Genomic DNA, 17,872 nt, shown 5'->3' with positions numbered 1-17,872 from the left:
AAGGACGATGGAGAGAAAGTCAATTGGGGGACAAGTACCCGAAAAACGAGCACCTATAGAGAAAAGGAATGGATTAGTCCCGATATGGCTTAGTAGTCAGGGTTGGATCTGTGATCGTGATTTCTGAGGCATCAGATCATTTGTTACTCATATTTGTCTAATGTGATTTTTTTATTAAATTTAATTTGTAGGGTATTAGATTCGGTTAGGAATTTAATTAGTGCACACAAAAAAAAAAACAGATGGATTAGAGTTTATTTGGTATATATAAATTTTAAATAAATAATTTTTATTTATATAAATTTATAAATATAATATTAAAGTAAGAAATTAATGATTAATAGATCATAATGATTTATTTTAAATAAGAAAATAATACTTTTGAAATGGAAGGAAAAAAAGGTAAGAAAAGTATTTGAATGAAGATGAAGAAAGTATCATTTATTACAAAACAAGCAAAAAAAAAAAAAATTAATTAAAATAGAATGAAAAGAGTATTTTTCAGTTTATTCTTTTACTATTGTTTCAAATCGAATCAACATTATTTATTTTATATTATTTTCAATAAAAATATATTATTATATTTCACAAAAATATATAATTAAGCACACAAAGTGAGTACTATTTTGTTAATGGAAATTTACACGATCGTTCCAATTTCTAAACACAGGGAAAATGACGGAGAAGCCTTTCTAGTGGTTAACACGCGTAAACATTTTATTGGTTAACGCTTAATGAATCCTTAGCAGTAACAGGAGCTCAACTCCAGTGTTAATCTACACCGTTGATTATAAGGAGACAGGAAATCTACGTCAATTTGGACCTACTCCAGGTAGGGACCTCGGGAGTTGAAGTGAACTATTCCCGATGGAGAACACACACGGCGTGGTTGTCTTTTCTGCGAATCTGTACGAGATAGAGGGCCGATGCCACACGCCACCGCCGACCTGCGCCAGCCACCGATCGCCGCCGATGCAATTTCGAGTGAACACCTCACTGAACAGGAAGACACAGTTTAACCAATCCAATGGACTCACCGCCGCCACGAAACGACGCCGTCCCCAATTCGAGTCCAGAATCTCCACAACTACAAGCGCTAGAACAGTCGCAAGATGACGAATCCCAGCGTCTGTTGCTCGCGCCATCATCCGACGGCGTTATCAATAAAACGACGCAAAAGAACGGCGCCGAAGAAGGCGAGGACGAGGAAGCAGCGTACGAGGCGCGGGAGAAGATCCAAATCGGCGAATTCGAATTGGATTCCCCGAATTACTCAGCCGTCCCTGCTTTCTCCCTCAAGAAGCTATGGCTGTTCACCGGACCGGGGTTTTTGATGAGCATAGCGTTTCTAGATCCGGGGAATCTCGAGGGGGATCTCCAGGCGGGGGCAATAGCGGGTTATTCATTGCTGTGGTTGTTGATGTGGGCAACGGCGATGGGGTTGTTGATTCAGCTGCTTTCTGCGAGAATTGGGGTTGCCACAGGCCGGCATTTGGCGGAGCTTTGCCGCGAGGAGTACCCGTATTGGGCGGGGATTGTATTATGGTTCATGGCGGAGCTGGCGTTGATTGGGGCAGATATTCAGGAGGTCATTGGAAGCTCCATTGCTATTCAGATTTTGAGCCGCGGCGTCATTCCACTTTGGGTTGGGGTTCTGATCACTGCTTCTGATTGGTATGCCTTTCCAGATTTATTCATTAATTTTCTACTCAAATCTTCTTTATACCAAAAAGATTTACTGTTCAGTTACAACTGTTAATCCATTAAAGATGGTTGTGTTTATGATAAAATCCTCAAAGTTTACTCTTAATTCTGCAGTTTAATTACAGGGAGGATAGCCTGCATACATTTGATTTATGAATTCAAACAATCTTATTTCAGTATTTGTCACCATGTCTGTTCTTATGGTTTAAAACCTGCTTTCTTTACATTGTGATCTATGCGAATTGCACTTTACTTTATTAGCATTTCGTGAAAGAAATTGTGCATTTTCAGGATAACAATATTCTGTATGAGAATGTAGTAATTGGGATTTTGTTTATTTAGTTTGTCTCTGTGTTATTGATACTCAGAAACTGCCTGAGTGCATAGGACTGGTTGCTGATGCTGGGATCGTCTTTTTAGTTTGTTTGTTAGGTGATGAGTTGATTACTGAATGATCTTTCGTGAAATTCTTATACAGCTTTATATTTTTACTTCTTGAAAACTATGGAGTGAGGAAGTTGGAAGCTGTTTTTGCAGTTCTTATTTCAACTATGGCGTTGTCGTTTGCTTGGATGTTTGCCGATGCTCAGCCAAGTAAAAAGGAGCTTTTACTCGGTTAGATACAGAACGCTCTCGAATTTAAATTTCCTCTCGAATTTAAATTTCATCTTTTATAGAAGGATAAAGGAGTTGTATAAAATGCGATTTCCTTGCAATGTTACAGGTCTTTTAATCCCAAAACTTAGCTCAAAGACAATTCGACAAGCTGTAGGAATTGTCGGCTGTGTAATAATGCCACACAATGTGTTTCTGCACTCAGCTCTGGTACAATCGAGAGAAATTGACCCGCGCAAGAAAGGTCAGGTTCAGGAAGCGATCAATTACTACACCATCGAGTCATCCCTTGCACTTCTCGTCTCCTTCATGATTAACTTGTTTGTCACGACTGTATTCGCTAAGGGATTCTTTGGAAGTAAGCAAGCACACACCATAGGCCTGGTGAATGCTGGACAATATCTTGAAGAGAAGTACGGTGGAGGGCTCCTTCCGATTCTTTACATATGGGGAATTGGATTATTGGCTGCTGGACAGAGCAGCACAATTACGGGTACTTACGCCGGACAGTTTATAATGGGAGGGTTCCTTAACTTACGTCTGAAAAAATCGTTGCGGGCTTTGATCACTCGAAGCTGTGCTATTATACCTACTATAATAGTGGCACTGGTTTTCAACAAATCCGAGTCATCTTTAGACGTGCTGAACGAGTGGCTCAACGTGCTGCAGTCAATACAGATACCATTTGCGCTCATCCCTCTGCTAACTTTGGTGGTGAAAGAGCCTGTAATGGGAGACTTCAAGATTGGCCCAACACTGGAGGTGAGTCACGAATTCATCGCATCATAAATTCATTATACCATTTTATGCGGTGATTTGCAAAGTAGACTTATGTAAACATATTTGATTTAGAGATAAGCATCTAATCCTGTGTTATACGAATTTGCAAACTGTTCTTTATTGCAGAGGGCCGCGTGGACGGTGGCTGCGCTAGTGATGGTGATAAACGGGTACCTTCTTCTCGACTTTTTCCTCTCGGAAGTCAATAGCCTGTTGTTTGCTTTCCTTGTTTTTGCCGGTGCTTCTGCGTATGGTTCATTTGTAGTGTATCTTATTTCTCATAGAAATAGCGAGCTTTTGAATTGGCTTAGTCGACGTCTACCCGGTAGATTTGGTTACTCTGAAAATTAACCCGAAAGCGCGCAATGGGACTCGAATTTGCTCTCCTCATTCATCGAATGAACCTTTTTGTAACTACTTGGTAGGATCATCACACGAAAGTTTGGGCATATAATTTTATGTATGTGTGGTATTTAATCACAAAATTGAAGGGAATTTGTTGGAGCTCAAGAGAAGTTGAAATTTTTGGTTTGATGTACAGCAGATTAAGGGGCTTTTGTAATCTCGGGTTTCCGCTGTATTTAGAATCGTTAACGAGCCGAATCGAACACAATTTCAAGTGATTTTGTTTATTTGTTAACGTTGGTAAGCAAAGCCAACTCGTTTTGTAGTAATGATTACTATGAACAAATTGCAAAACCCAAATAATAATATCATCCCAGTATGTATATATATATATATATATATATAATTATCTGGATTTAAGATTTACAGCTCGTGTAATAATTACTAATTTGGTGTAGCCCAATACTGAAAATTTAATTTAAAAATGATATGAAAATAGTGTGTATACAAGTTGCATTAATTAATTAAGAATAAGAGTAATCATTATGATCCTTGTGAATTTAACCACAAGATTTCTCAAATTAATTTAAAATTAAATTCCATAGTCACATTTTATTGCCAAGAAAACCAAAGTACATACATTATATGTAACCGTGAAATTGTATATCAAATTGATTGTTAATTTATAATTATTTCCCTACGCTTGTCTCCGTTGGCGTGATTTTGAATTTTCAAATTAAAAAAAAAAATAAAAATCATTATTTGATATAATAAAAAATATTAAAATTAATAATTTTGAAGGATAGTAGAAATAAAAATTAATAATAAATAAGCGTCGTCTGCTAAATTCGTCGAATTGTATTCAATTTGTTCCATGGATCGAAAGCACGGATTCTTCGCCTCTCTCAAGGAGGAGGTCATTCGTGGATTGTCGCCGGCGCGCTCGACCAGCGCCCGGAGTCCGTCTCCGTCTCCTTCTTCTTCTTCTTCCTCCTCCCGTCGCCGGAGAAAAGGCAGCGGCGGAGGAGCTATCCGGCCAGGGGTAGAGACGCTGTCGCCTCTCCCGGAGGGTCCGGATCCGACGGCAGGATCCGACTCCGACGACCCGAGGAGCGACGGGTGGGCTCACTGGCTCTGTCGCGCTCCAGTTTCCAATTCCGCCGCCGGCTCGCCGGAATATTCTAGGTCGAATCTCCGACTCCTGCTCGGAGTCCTCGGCGCGCCGCTGGCGCCGGTGCACGTTAGCACCAACGATCCTTTACCTCATCTCTGCATCAAAGACACCCCCATTGTTAGTCTTACTGTATTACCCCTCTCTCTCTCTCTCTCTAAAAAATTTGGTCTTTCCGGCGGCCGTGACGGCGGGTGATTTCGTGCAGGAAAGCTCGTCGGCTCAGTACATACTGCAGCAGTATGTGGCGGCGTCGGGCGGGGCGAAGGTGCAGGCGGCGATCCAGAAGGCGTACGCGACGGGGAAGGTGAAGATGTCGGCGTCGGACATTGAAACGCCGACGAAGGTGATAAAGAAGAAGCAGTCGTCGAGGTCGTCGGAGTCCGGCGGGTTCGTTCTCTGGCAGATGAGCCCCAACATGTGGTACGTCGAGCTCGCCATCGCCGCCAGCAAAATCCACGCCGGCTGCAACGGCAGCCTCGTCTGGCGGCACACCCCCTGGCTCGGCGCCCACGCCGCCAAGGGCCCCGTCCGGCCCCTCCGCCGCACCCTCCAGGTAATTATAAAATGTGATATTTTAAATTAAAATTTAATTTTTATATAAATAATATAAAATGTATAAAAGATATTGTCCATTAAAATTAATAGAAAAATTAAAAAGAATTACTATAAGTAACTACTTTATCTTTTTTTTTTTTTTTTCATACATTTTTTTTTATTAAATGTAATATCACACTTAATATTACAAATGCTTTTGTATTATACAAATATTATTATATTAATTTAATCTTTTATTTTTATTGTTACTGTATTTTAAAATAATATTAATATTTTTAAAATTCATGCAACAAAGCAACATATATATATATTACTTTCTTAAAATTAATAATAAAATAAATTTAGTTGACGTATTTAAAACGAAAGTAGAAATAAATTTGATGGACACAAAAGTAATTAGAGTGTGTTTATTTTGTAAAAATTGTTTAAAAGATATTTCTTATGTGAAGTACAAATAATTGTATTATGAAATATAAAAGTAATGAATATGTGTAATATAGTAATATTTTTTAGAAAATATAAAAAAATTAAAAGAAAAAAATAATCCTAAATATTTACTTTGAGATGTGGATGAATTAGGGTTTGGATCCGTGGACGACGGCGAGCATGTTCGTGAACGCGAGATGCACCGGAGAGAAGAAGATCGACGGCGAGGATTGCTTCGTCCTGAAAATCGGCGCCGACGGGCAGACTCTGAAGGCCCGGAGCGAAGGTCCGGCGGAGATTATCCGGCACGTTCTGTTCGGCTACTTCAGCCAGAAGACGGGCCTTCTCGTGCATTTAGAGGATTCTCATTTGACGCGAATTCAGACCGCCGCCGGCGAGGCTGTCTACTGGGAGACGACGATCAACTCCTTCCTCGACGACTACCGCCCTGTCGACGGCGTAATGATTGCCCACTCCGGCCGGTCTCTGGTGACTCTATTCAGATTCGGCGACACGGCGATGACCCACACGAAGACGACGATGGAGGAGACCTGGACGATTGAAGAAGTCGCATTCAACGTCGCCGGCGTGTCGCCGGACTGTTTCATTCCGCCGGCGGAGCTGAGATTCGATTCCGTCGACGGCGAACTGTGAATGCAAATCAAAATCTGTATATATATATATATATAACCCCACGATTAAATGCATCGATCCTGTTTCAGAATTAAAATCCACAGAGAATAATTTCTGCCATTGCCAATCAAATGTAAATTTTAAATTTGGGAAGAGTTCTTGATTTTTTATAGTTAGATTTATTGTTCTTTGCTACCCAAACATAGCTAATTAACAATTCTTGACATAAGCTGAGTTCGATTAATTCTTCAATTTTCTTGAAATCGAATGTGTAATGGGAATTGGGGTCAGAAATGTCGAAAACCTAATAATGACAAGAATGCATGATTATCATTTATGACAGAAGCATGTTGTCTGGTTATGATTATGGTAATAAGAGCTTCACAACAAAGCCACTTTCAATTTATTTTTTAAATGAAAATCTTTGTAGTCAAACATCCACCACCCATCCATAGCCGTTAAGAATTTAATATTTAATATAATATTAAATCAAAATAAAAAGAGCTGAGCCACAAATTTTGGACCAAAATGCTGTGGGCCCAATAAATAATTGGGCTTATCAATTCAGGCCCATTAACAATATATTCACATTCAATATGGAATTATGCAGACACCACTGATTCATACCAATGTTCATTTATAAATTATACACCACTATATATATATATATATATATAAATATAAAACACACACCATATATTAAAACCAATTAGCAGCAATTTATTGCAAAGAAGGTCATCTTCCCAAACCATAGTTCCTTTCAGCATTCTTGATCATCCCTGAAGCAAAACAGAATATGGTTTACATAAACAATATTCCACCATTCTTGAAGATAGCTTTGAACTCGTGTGTATATATATATATATATAATTCTTTAAATTCGAATGAATTACATGATAACTGATGCTCGGAGAATCCACCGGCGCCGGAGCACTGCTATACCTTAGTATCGTTCCAGAACATAATCGTGTCAGCATTTCAATATGTATATATTCAAGTATGAGTTTTGTGTGTGTGTGTGTTGTACTTTTTTCGCCGGAGAACTCATCGAATAACAAGAAACAACTGACCTTTCATAGTTTGTATCCAAATTAAGCGAACCATGATCATCGGCATTCTACAAGAATCATTTCACACATAAGAACAGAACAAACAGTAATGTAGAGTATCAAATGGCAGTCAAGTTCTTACAGCAGAGTAAGAATGCATCCAGCCCGGGATGGTGTCCGAGAGGACACTAATATACTGCTCCATGGCTGCCTCGCGGCCCATGCTCCCGAGCCTCTGCCAAGCATTCCTTGCACAATCGAATTAGCGCCCCCCGTCACTCACATATAGCAGCAACCCTGTTATATAGCTAGCAATCAAACTATACCCTGACCGGCTATCCAATTATCGACCCTATACACTAGTTGTTTCCTTGCATCGACACAATTAATAACATTCTAATACATTCTCATACTTCTTGTCATCGCTTTAATCCCTACCTGTTCAAACTTCTATGTGGCAATGTTAGGGCTGCTAATCTATATTCCGACCAACTAATTTTCAACAAGAACAATGAAAGTTAAAAATGTGCACGAAAACAAACATCTTATATCAACAAGAATCGAAGAAAGTTTAGAAATAGAAATACCATCTGGCGCGAGCCGAGACTTTGAGAGCCATGGGCGGAGGATCGTGGCAAGGCCCTTCCACGGCAATCTTATGAAGTCCATATAATTGCATCTGCACATCACTACCTGATTTCGTCAAATGATCAGTCCCCTTCACACCATACTCAACATAGTTGACAGCCTCTGCAAATGCTTTCTCCAATTCACTCCTCTCTATTCCCTCCCAACCACCATCATCATCATCGTTGTTGTTGTTGTCATCAATACCACCACCACCATCGACCATAACCCCCCTGTTTTCAACCTCCTTATGGTCTACCTGTCCCTCAATCTCAACAATAGCAGTTAAACCCCTTCCTTCCTCAATTCTCACTTCATTCTTTTCCTCAAGGATCACACTCTCCAGATCCCCCCGGCTTTCGACCTCCTCATCATCCACCTGTCCTTCATTCTCTACCATAGCCATTAAACCTCTTCCTTTCTCAATTCCTACTTCATTCTTCTCCTCAAAACTCACACTCTCTCGATCACCATCACCATCACCGGCCATGAAATTCTCCTCCTTGGGGATAAAACCCTCATCCATATTGCTCCCACCATCACTGTGCTCGTCAACCAGCATTGCAACTCTATCCAACTTTCCTCCTGAAACCTCATTCACACCCGATTCATCAACCCTTTCTTCAAATTCCTTAATCACTGATTCAACACCAACACCATCACCATCACCACCCAAGAATACCCTGCTTTCAAACCCTTGGAAACAATCAACCTTCCCCACCACAACATCATCCACAAACTTCACTCTCTTCTTCTTCTTACTCTTCCCAAACCCTTTACCACTCAAACAATCGTCAACTTCATCAACACAGCAAACAACAGTATTACCCGAGCAACAAACAGCAAAAGAAACAATCTTAGCAACAGCAAAGGACAAAACAATCACCATAAGAGCTGTAAAAGTCGGTTCTTGAAAAATCTCCATGCGATCAAATTCCAAGTCCACAAAAGATTGTGGAAGAGCAGAAACAATAAATAAAGAAAAAAGTAAAAGCAGGGAAGATGAACACCAGATAAAGAGCCACTGACAGATTCAAAAGAATGACGACAAGGGATAATGATGAGCTATGGTTAACATCTATAGTCGAGACTCGAGAGGAATTATTTATCATTTATTTCCTAAAAAGTAAAAAGTGATCTGAACTTATTTTCAAGAAAGGATGTTTGTGGAGACGAGCAAAGCATATTCTTTCCCCCTTTCCCTTTCCGTGCTCCCTTTAGTTATTGTGGGACTATCTGTGGCACTGTGTGTGGGTACTAAAGGCAACCCCCAATCAGGCCTCATGGAAATGTCACCAAGGTTGTCAGACTTACAAATGTTACCATCTGTGGGAGTGGGGCTATCCACATCTTAAAGTAGTCAGACATTGGATTGAAATTCCTCTATCATACAGAGCCATAGTGATAAAAACTTATGTTGAATAATCAAGAAGATGCATTGTTAAATCTCTCCATGACATTTTTACAAAGTCAGCATTGGCAAAATCCAACTTGTGTAGAAGATAAAGCATGCGTGTGTGTATATGTTGAATTCAAAAAGGAAGTCATATCTTACAAGTTGAAGCAATCCCATGAATTTTCCAACTCTAATACAAAGATTGACTGCAATAAATTTCTCCCAAGGTTAACATGTGAATATGTTGAGCTTATCTAATAAATTACACATGTCCAGCTTTGACAGGGAAAGCAAACTTACATAATTAATGCTATAGGGGTGGATAGGGTTGGAGTACTTGAGACGTGTGATTTAAATCCCTCTAACCTACACCTTATTGGGAAAAATATATCAAAGAAAGAAAAACAATCATGCTTGTAATGTGAGAAATCTTTTTGCTTTCTTTTGTTGTCACACGAAAGCAGGCTATTTCACATTCAATGTATATATATTGCAAGCCTAATTTAAGATAATTACCAAGTTAACCAAAATTAAATAGAATATAGTTTATGTAAATGAATCATACATAAGGTTTACCAAAAACTGCAATGACAACAATACAAGCAGCACACAACTTGCAAGAACCAAAATGAAGAAAACAAAAAACATGTGAAATTTAGGTGAACAGCGTATGTAAGAAGAAATAGCACTTCTATAAACTAAAATAGCATGTAAGCTTGAAAGATTCGACCAGATACATTCTTAACTATGATGTTCCTTCTTCCTCTGTCAATCAATGATTTGCATTAGAATTCTAACCAAAGAGAATGCTATGAACCAGGGGTTACATTTTAGTTGGCATGGTTTAACTCCTAGAGTAGCACCATGCAGCACACGGACGGACAAGTTAATTGAAGAGGATCAGTTGACTGGATCACTCCCCCACAGCATCAGCACTGACCTTGTTATACAAACGGTACAACAGAGTAGATTTCGACATTTGAGGCTCTCTTTCTAGTATGGCGATCACATCTTTAATTGAGATGCTACGTGCTACTCGCGGTACAATGACTTGGTTTCTTCCCACTTTTCTAACGGACGCTGCATGGAAAGAATAAAGTCAGGAAATATCTTCTTAGAACTGTTACTGGACACAATTTTGCATTATCACTGTTTTGAATGTAACATTAACCTAAGGAATTCAACATGTTCCCTTTTTCTGGTAATAGCAGAAGTCAGAGATAAAAAAAAATTAAAAAAAAGCGAATATGTCCAAAGATAAATCTTAAATGCATGTGCTGCAACAATTAAGTAGACATTCTATATCAATCGATTTAAATGCCTAGCATAGGTTCTTGATCCTAGGGGAGACATGTCAAGTTGTACATCACAGTTCATACGCTCCGATACGAATCAACTTGAGAATTCTGCAAGAGAAAGTCATTCCCCCTACAAGATAACATACCTGGGGTGCTAAAAGCTGATGAAGAATCCCGCTTTTCTCCTTCTTGATTTTCTCTTGTGCTTTTTGAAGCAGTTGTTGAAGGCTTTCGTGGTGGATCTTTACTGGGCTGTGAACTGGATGCTGTATCAGATCCTCCTTGTTTCTGTTTCGCCTCAATCATCAATTGCCACCTTGACAGCATGTCTCCAACTCCAGTAGCAGCTCGAACAGCAACATTTGCAGCTGTTGTGCGCATTTTATCATCTTCCTCCTTGTTAACCTGCGAATAAGATGGTACTTATATATTCTATCAAACACACATAAGATATAAATTAAATTTCAGTACCTTTGATCTTGCTCGACCTTCATCCTTCTCTTTGTCACCATCAGCTCCAGCAGAATTCTCTGACTGCATATCACAACACACAAGTTCACACTGATTCTGCCTCTGAGGAAAGGTAGTGTTAATGCAAAATTAAATAATTAAGTGGAAGAGGTGGATATATACGTCATTCAGTTTTTGTGACTTTTCAGTTTCAGCCTGTTTTTTCTCCCATTCTTCACGAGCTTTATTATTTATTGCCATGATTTGTTGCCTAACATCTGAAGTGACAATAGTTCTGTGCCTTGGCTTCTCCATATCAACGCGCTGAAGAAATAATTAGAATTCAACTGAGATAAACCAAGATATCATTCTTAAAAATGAAGCGGATCTAAACCCCAAAAAATGGGAAGAGATACAGGGAAAATGTGGCAGAAGATATAAAAGAATGGAAATTAACCTGTTTTGAAAGTCTAATGAGATTAGATACAAGCCCACGCATTCTTTCTTCCACACACTAAGCAGACAAGAAGCAGAAGATAAGTACATATATAAGAAATTATGACTAGAAGAAAAATATGTCCCAACTATTTGCAGACCTCAATGTGCATTATATTTAATCACGTCAAATGAATGACAACATTCTTTCAGGATAACTTTCTAAAATCACATGAAATGCTACGCCGTCCCTACAATTCAACATGAATTACCCATTTAGAGCATATTTCATATATTATATCTTACCAAGGACAAACACCTCTCCACATCGTTGCTCATGTTCTTTAGACCACATTTTGCCACTGTCACAAAGCATGAGTATCAATAAACATGTTGACTCCAAAAAAGAAAATAAAGCCCAGAGTCGGATACAATGATGGTGATAAAGGGAAGCAATGTCTTTTCACTTTGCAAATACTAACTTATCTCCACCACTTTCTTCTGAAGTGGAATCTTGTGCAAGATCAGTCTCTCCTCTTCTTCTTGAACAGCACGCCTAGATGCCTCTGAAACACGAGTGTCTTCCTTGGAACCAGATAAGAGCTGTTCCTCCTCTTCCTGTCATGCATTTTATTTCATTAGATCAAAAGAGTACAAAGAAAAGGGACGTCAAGTGGATGGAAACACAATTAAAATTATTTGTTTTGTATATAATGTAAAGACTAGCTATGGAAGATTTACCCTGAGATTCACTCCGCTTACTGCAGTCACATCATTGAGATGCTCAATGCTTTGGTCTAAAAACGCCCCAGACACTTTTTGCTTTTTACTGTTGGAACCCATTTAGAAGAATTAAGTAATAATCCCAGATAAAGAAACAAAAACATAAAAAACAAGAATAGCCCATACAGGTATGTTACAATAAAGCAAAATCTTAGTCTATAGAATAACAAAAAACACTCACCTTGATGGGGGAGAAGAAACAGGGTCCATTGGCTTCTTCTGGCCAACCAATGGCTTTTTGGTGGGAACCTTGGAAGTAATCCCAGGCCCAATAGAAGTTAAGGAAGGCATCCGAGAACTTGACTGACAGAACCGGAAAGAAGAAAGGATTTAGGGTAATCAAAACATGCAGTTTGCACACAAGTAGTCGCAAAATGTTAATATAATTTTGTCCCATTTACAAATTACTTATGATAAGAAACACACAAGTGGAGAGAAAATATGGAGAGTTCAACCAGTGCTAGATGGATGAGGGAATAAACAGAAATTAAAATGAGAGAAGCAACCAGGTTAAGAACATTTCAGACAAAACTATGCTCTTTAATAATTACCTAGAAGTTTATCATTTATTTGTTGAATGAACACTATAGGAGCTCATCTCATTTAAAAAGCAACTGGCTGTACATTTCATGGTTCTTCCAGACGATGCTAATGCAAACCTCATCTCACAACTTTCCATCAAGCTCATTGTATCTATTGAGTTACAAAAGTTGCAATTAAAACTTATCTAAGTTGTGCAAGTTCCTATTAAGAATAAAAAACGACTACAGAAAATATCTGGAAACACTCTCATCAACGTAAAACATGGGAAAATATTAGATCCTATTTGGGTAAATAATATTTAAGGCGTGTCACATCGGGCTAACTAGGGAAGGATAACTCGACGAACCTATTCCCGCACAATAAAGTGGCGAGGTTCTCTGATTCACATTGAAAGATCAGTTGCAAAGAAATAAGAAGAATACTTCAGAAACTATAACATCTTCACAGTTAATGGCACAGGGAACCCACCGAGAAACAAAACAAAAAACTAAGTTCAGTAACACCACAAAAATATCCTGAAACAATGAGAATGTATCTTTATAATGAATCATTGGCTAGTCTGCAAGAAAAAATTAGTGTCAAGTCATAACAAAGCCCTTATAACTTGGTATGCACGAAAAACAAGTCTTCATTTTTTACCTCAAATTTCTTGGACACTAGCTAGCGCTACATCTGTTTTCCTCAAATTGCTCAGATACTAGGCACAATATGATAATGCTAGTTCATCCAGGTTCCACACTCTGATTATGTGAACACTGCTGAGCTATGACCAACTCAATAGTTAAAAGTTCAAATAACTATTTTATTTCTACAATGTTTTCAATGCTCAAGCATCATAATATTTAAGATATTGGACGTTTTCAAGCATATCAGTGCATGCAGTACTTAGCCCATCTAAAAACCAAGATAAATCAAGACAAAACAGCAAAACAGAGTCATAATATACCAGCATGTTGATCTCCATTGGGCTAGAAACTGAGGAGGGGCCTCCATGCCCAGGACCCAAACTCGCAGATGGTGTGAATCCGGTTCGAGATGATTGCATCTCAAAACTTTCATCCTTCAAATTTCCTGGAACAGCATTTCCCTGCTTGACTAAGGGAGAAGACAAAGAAGAGGGCCCATGAGAGGAAGACATCTGGGTTTTGAGTTGTTCATTTGATTGATCCACTGGCTCCTGCTTTACATGAGGCATAGATGATGAAATGCCAAGTCTTTGTTCTTTACTGGAGGATGTCGACCACGGAGCCTGATTCTGTTGAAGTGCTGCATTGCTGTTCATGGCATTCAGATTTCCAGCCTGTATTTTCTTGGGATCACCAAGAGTGTTGGGCCTTTCAAACTTAGACATATTTATCATACTCGTGGAATTGGCTGTAGGCCCCAAGTGATTCGCAGGCATGTTCTGATGAGCTGGACTCTGCCTCATCTGAGAATCATGTGTTTGAGATCGGACGGAAGTTGAAGATAAAGAATTAGTTGCAGAGAAAGGCGGATAACTACTCCCAGCATTTCCGTATGAGGGGAAAGATGATTGTGAGAAGTGCATATGCTGCTGCTTATTAAATCCCTGTGTGGCAAATGTAGGATGTTTTCTATCCTGACTTAAACCACTCGAACTGGAAGTTGACATATGGTTTATATGTATGCCCTGGGAATCTGCTTGGCTCTCAACATCAAGAGACTTAGCCAAGTTATTGTCGTTTGTTGACGTGCTAATATCTGTTGATGGTTGAGAAGTAGCAGAAAATGTTAGCAGTAGGGCAGGGAATCTTCTCAAGCAATCAAAAAACTTACAGGATTACTTTAACAAAAGGATTCAGCACCTGATTGCATATGCTGTCGAGCCGAGACCTGTAGTGACTGAAATGGGTTGGCACCAGCTTGTGAGCTCCTAGCAGCCTATTTACATTTCTTATGGAATTAATTATACTCTACTTCCAGGATATTATAATTCACAACATGTGGCTAATATAACATGAACACACCTGATTCTGTAGTTTGTATACAGCCATTTTCAACATTTGGTCACCAACAATACTTCTCATGTGCCTAACAAAACCATCTTTAGAAATCTCATTTTTCTGAAACAATGTAATTATGAGGATCAGAAATCTATAGTTTGGTCATCATAGAAATACATGTGAACATTTTGAGCAACTAAAAATTACCTTCAACTTGAGGTAAAGGGTGTGAAGTTGCATAGCTCTGTCTTTATCAAGCTGAGGTTGTATGATAGGAAGCAGCATGCCAAATGGGACTTGCTTGTTTAACTTCACTTGGGCACCAGGCTGTTGATTACTATTTGTCACAGGCAGTTGACTACCAATCCCTGAGGTCATTGACTGTTGGCTGCTCATTCCCATCCCAGTAGTACGTTGAATCATTGTTGGCATAGTCTGTTCATTACTGATTCCAGTACTTACTGTTTGTTGATTTCCTATCCCTGCTGACAATGACTGTTGATCTTTCAATTCCAATCCCGCTGGCTGATGATCATTTGATCCCATTTCCATAGATGGACGGTTAGTGATATTCTGGGAATTGTGCAGATGAGATTCTATTCCTCGATTTGGTTTGGGATCTGAATTTTGGTTATCAAGAGATGAATCTCCAGATGTATGCATACTCATAGGTTGGGAAGCAGCTAAACTATTTTGGTCATCTTGTGTTTTTAAAGGAACATCTGATGATGGGTTATGCAGCAAAACATTAGGCTCATGAGAAGATGCATTATCTACTTTTTTGTTCTCAGAATCTTCAACATGTTGATGTAGGTCTAGTTGAGATGACTGCTGCTCTTTTCCCTCTGTCTCCAAGACAGCTTGACCAGGTTGGAAATTGGCGATTTCATCAGGACCAGAAGTTTGCCATTGTGGAGGCAGCTCACTTGAGGTTTGATGGTCCACCTGAGGTAAGGCTGCGGCATGTGCATGCAAGCAGAAATAACAAGACATTTCTTACAAGAGATTATCAACTAACAATACAGTGCATACCATAATCCTTATATCTGTGAAACTCAAATGCCCATCCCATCTCAAAAACATACATTTCCTTAAAGATTTTCATGTTAATATGCCATGTTATAAAAATGCATATTATAAGAAGTAACAAAGAAAAATAAGAACATTTGTATTGTCACCTTTGGAAAAAGAAAATGAACCTAAACAACATGACGAGGTGGAACAATTTAATATTTCAAATGATGAAGAGATTTTACAATATATTGCATTCTTTTGTTGGCTATGATGAGGAATCTACTTCATATTCAACGAGAAACTTGCAACTTGCCCAGACTATCAAAAGAAGACATTACAAGAATTAATTTCATTAAATTGAACATCACGATTGTAGAATTCAGTGGAGCAACATAAAAGTAAGGCTAGAAATCACAAATCTCTACAAATCTAAGAGGAATCTTAGGTCAAATGTGTAATTAATCATCAGCTGCATACATCAAATTAGGTTCACTGCAGTTGAGGGCACTATAACATGACTATCCATATTTTACATCATTGTGCTCTGAAAATGATGGTTCAACTCATAAATCATTGCTGTGAGAAACCTCTCAACAGAAAAGAGGCCAAGATGATATTTACAGCAGAAAAAACTGGTACGACATTCTGGAATAGTTTCAGTATCTAAAATTTAAAACCCAACTAAGCATGTACATAAATTGTAGAAATCACTTTTATGATCATTCCCAAGTTGCCTTCTTTCCAAATAATTCAGAGCTATGCATTTTTTGCTTCCTTTAGATTCATATAACTGGATCGGAAATAAGTCATGTAGCAGCAACATATTAATGCCATTTAATAGATTCATAAGCTTCAACAGATACCCTATTTTCTTCATCAAAAATTAACCTGTAGTGCATAAATACGAGATTGACTACCATACAAATTTCATCAGATTCATATCCACCATTGTCTTTATTCTCTTCTGTAGAAAATTTATATATCAATAAAGAATTGAAGTTCCGAACAGGAAAATAAACTTCAGGTAAAGCTAAGCGATGTTAAACTACAAAAACAGTGACCCAGCTATTCTATTTACACCAAATTAAATTATTGCAACTAACGAATTCATATAAACCATTACCAATATCGGAATCAGAGGGCTGTTGAGATTCAGAAGCATTCCCTTCTATGTCTCTGTTTAATTCCGCCGTGAAAGCCTCCACATCAGCCCCAGAATGCATCGTCTCGTCCTGCAGAGCCCCCCGCGCACTCATATAAATATCGAAAGAAACAGGCAGGCAAGAAGTAACAAACAGAAAGTCAAAGAAACAGCTCCAAATTCCGCAAAGAATTACACAATAAACCATAAAATTAAACACTTAAGGGACAGGAGACAGACCTCATCCTCTTCAAGGAATTTCATGAAGTTAGGGTCCATGAGAATCCCGCTCCAATGATTTCACTATACGTTGCGGGGAATTCGCCAGTATCGATGCAATTTGATGCTGGACTAGGACGGTAACCTAAAACGGAACAAAAATTGAAGGCGCCCCGGCGGATCAAGGAGCTAACAAAGTAACAATCCCAAGAAGAAGCGAGAAGCATTGCAGCCTGGATTGGATTATATGGAGTTAAGAGTTGCCCATTCGGTTTTGGAACCGCCGGTTCGAATCGCCGGTTTATCGGTTTTCGAACCGAAACCGTCGTGCTAACGGATTACGTTTGAACCGGCGATTCGACCATTAATTATAATTTCTTTTGTTTTTTTTTTTTTTTATCTTACCGCAGCGCAGTGGAGCAGCTATGTGAAGTGAAGTAGGAAGAGAAAAAAAAAAAGAAACATAAAAAAAAAAAAAAAGGTAAGAAGAAAAAAGGGGCAGAAAAAAATAAATAATCATTGATATAGAAAAAAAATTATAATATGATATTATTTTTTATATTTATATTTTAAATCTTATAATTTTTTATTATATAATTATACTGTATTTAATTTAAATTATTTTATTATTTAATATAAAAAAAAAATTTATAATTTATTTTTATTTATGCAAATTTAATTATTTACTAATATTATTACTTCCTCCGTCCCATGTAATATG

The 17,872-nt window shown here is 38.5% G+C and overlaps 4 protein-coding genes across 7 annotated transcripts; 2 read left to right on the top strand and 2 right to left on the bottom strand.

The window, feature by feature from the left end:
• Positions 1 to 914: 914 nt before the first annotated feature.
• On the top strand, positions 915 to 3,633 carry LOC127265346 (metal transporter Nramp2-like). The gene is made up of 4 exons (XM_051295100.1): positions 915 to 1,674; positions 2,183 to 2,319; positions 2,429 to 3,081; positions 3,226 to 3,633. The coding sequence occupies exons 1-4, from the start codon at positions 1,028 to 1,030 to the stop codon at positions 3,448 to 3,450; spliced, it is 1,662 nt and encodes a 553-aa protein (XP_051151057.1). The 5' UTR covers positions 915 to 1,027; the 3' UTR covers positions 3,451 to 3,633.
• A 622-nt stretch (positions 3,634 to 4,255) lies between these two features.
• Positions 4,256 to 6,377, top strand: LOC127265347 (uncharacterized). Its single transcript, XM_051295101.1, has 3 exons — positions 4,256 to 4,735; positions 4,824 to 5,171; positions 5,753 to 6,377. The coding sequence occupies exons 1-3, from the start codon at positions 4,319 to 4,321 to the stop codon at positions 6,251 to 6,253; spliced, it is 1,266 nt and encodes a 421-aa protein (XP_051151058.1). The 5' UTR covers positions 4,256 to 4,318; the 3' UTR covers positions 6,254 to 6,377.
• A 307-nt stretch (positions 6,378 to 6,684) lies between these two features.
• LOC127265348 (acyl-CoA-binding domain-containing protein 3-like) lies at positions 6,685 to 9,310 on the bottom strand. 4 transcript variants are annotated; one of them, XM_051295103.1, is made up of 5 exons: positions 7,869 to 9,309; positions 7,424 to 7,529; positions 7,303 to 7,349; positions 7,126 to 7,168; positions 6,685 to 7,011 (listed from the first exon to the last, which is right to left on the bottom strand). In XM_051295103.1, the coding sequence occupies exons 1-5, from the start codon at positions 8,831 to 8,833 to the stop codon at positions 7,006 to 7,008; spliced, it is 1,167 nt and encodes a 388-aa protein (XP_051151060.1). In that variant the 5' UTR covers positions 8,834 to 9,309; the 3' UTR covers positions 6,685 to 7,005. The 4 variants fall into 4 exon arrangements, 3 of the variants coding, with proteins under 3 accessions (XP_051151060.1, XP_051151059.1, XP_051151061.1); XM_051295102.1 differs by having other exon boundaries at positions 7,126 to 7,174; positions 7,869 to 9,306; XR_007841941.1 differs by lacking the exons at positions 6,685 to 7,011; positions 7,126 to 7,168 and adding an exon at positions 7,720 to 7,773 and having other exon boundaries at positions 7,307 to 7,349; positions 7,424 to 7,578; positions 7,869 to 9,310.
• A 623-nt stretch (positions 9,311 to 9,933) lies between these two features.
• Positions 9,934 to 17,374, bottom strand: LOC127265345 (transcription initiation factor TFIID subunit 4b). Its single transcript, XM_051295099.1, has 15 exons — positions 17,173 to 17,374; positions 16,915 to 17,023; positions 14,985 to 15,733; positions 14,802 to 14,897; positions 14,640 to 14,715; positions 13,760 to 14,535; positions 12,452 to 12,573; positions 12,229 to 12,316; positions 11,970 to 12,105; positions 11,794 to 11,849; positions 11,510 to 11,566; positions 11,236 to 11,376; positions 11,074 to 11,136; positions 10,749 to 11,007; positions 9,934 to 10,384 (listed from the first exon to the last, which is right to left on the bottom strand). The coding sequence occupies exons 1-15, from the start codon at positions 17,209 to 17,211 to the stop codon at positions 10,218 to 10,220; spliced, it is 2,934 nt and encodes a 977-aa protein (XP_051151056.1). The 5' UTR covers positions 17,212 to 17,374; the 3' UTR covers positions 9,934 to 10,217.
• Between the last annotated feature and the right edge of the window lie 498 nt (positions 17,375 to 17,872).

The sequence above is a fragment of the Andrographis paniculata genome, unplaced genomic scaffold (assembly GCF_009805555.1).
Source record: "Andrographis paniculata isolate CXL003 unplaced genomic scaffold, ASM980555v1 Contig72END, whole genome shotgun sequence".
Taxonomy (NCBI): domain Eukaryota; kingdom Viridiplantae; phylum Streptophyta; class Magnoliopsida; order Lamiales; family Acanthaceae; genus Andrographis; species Andrographis paniculata.
Note: the sequence above shows the minus strand (reverse complement) of the source record. Positions and strands in the feature narration are given on the sequence as shown.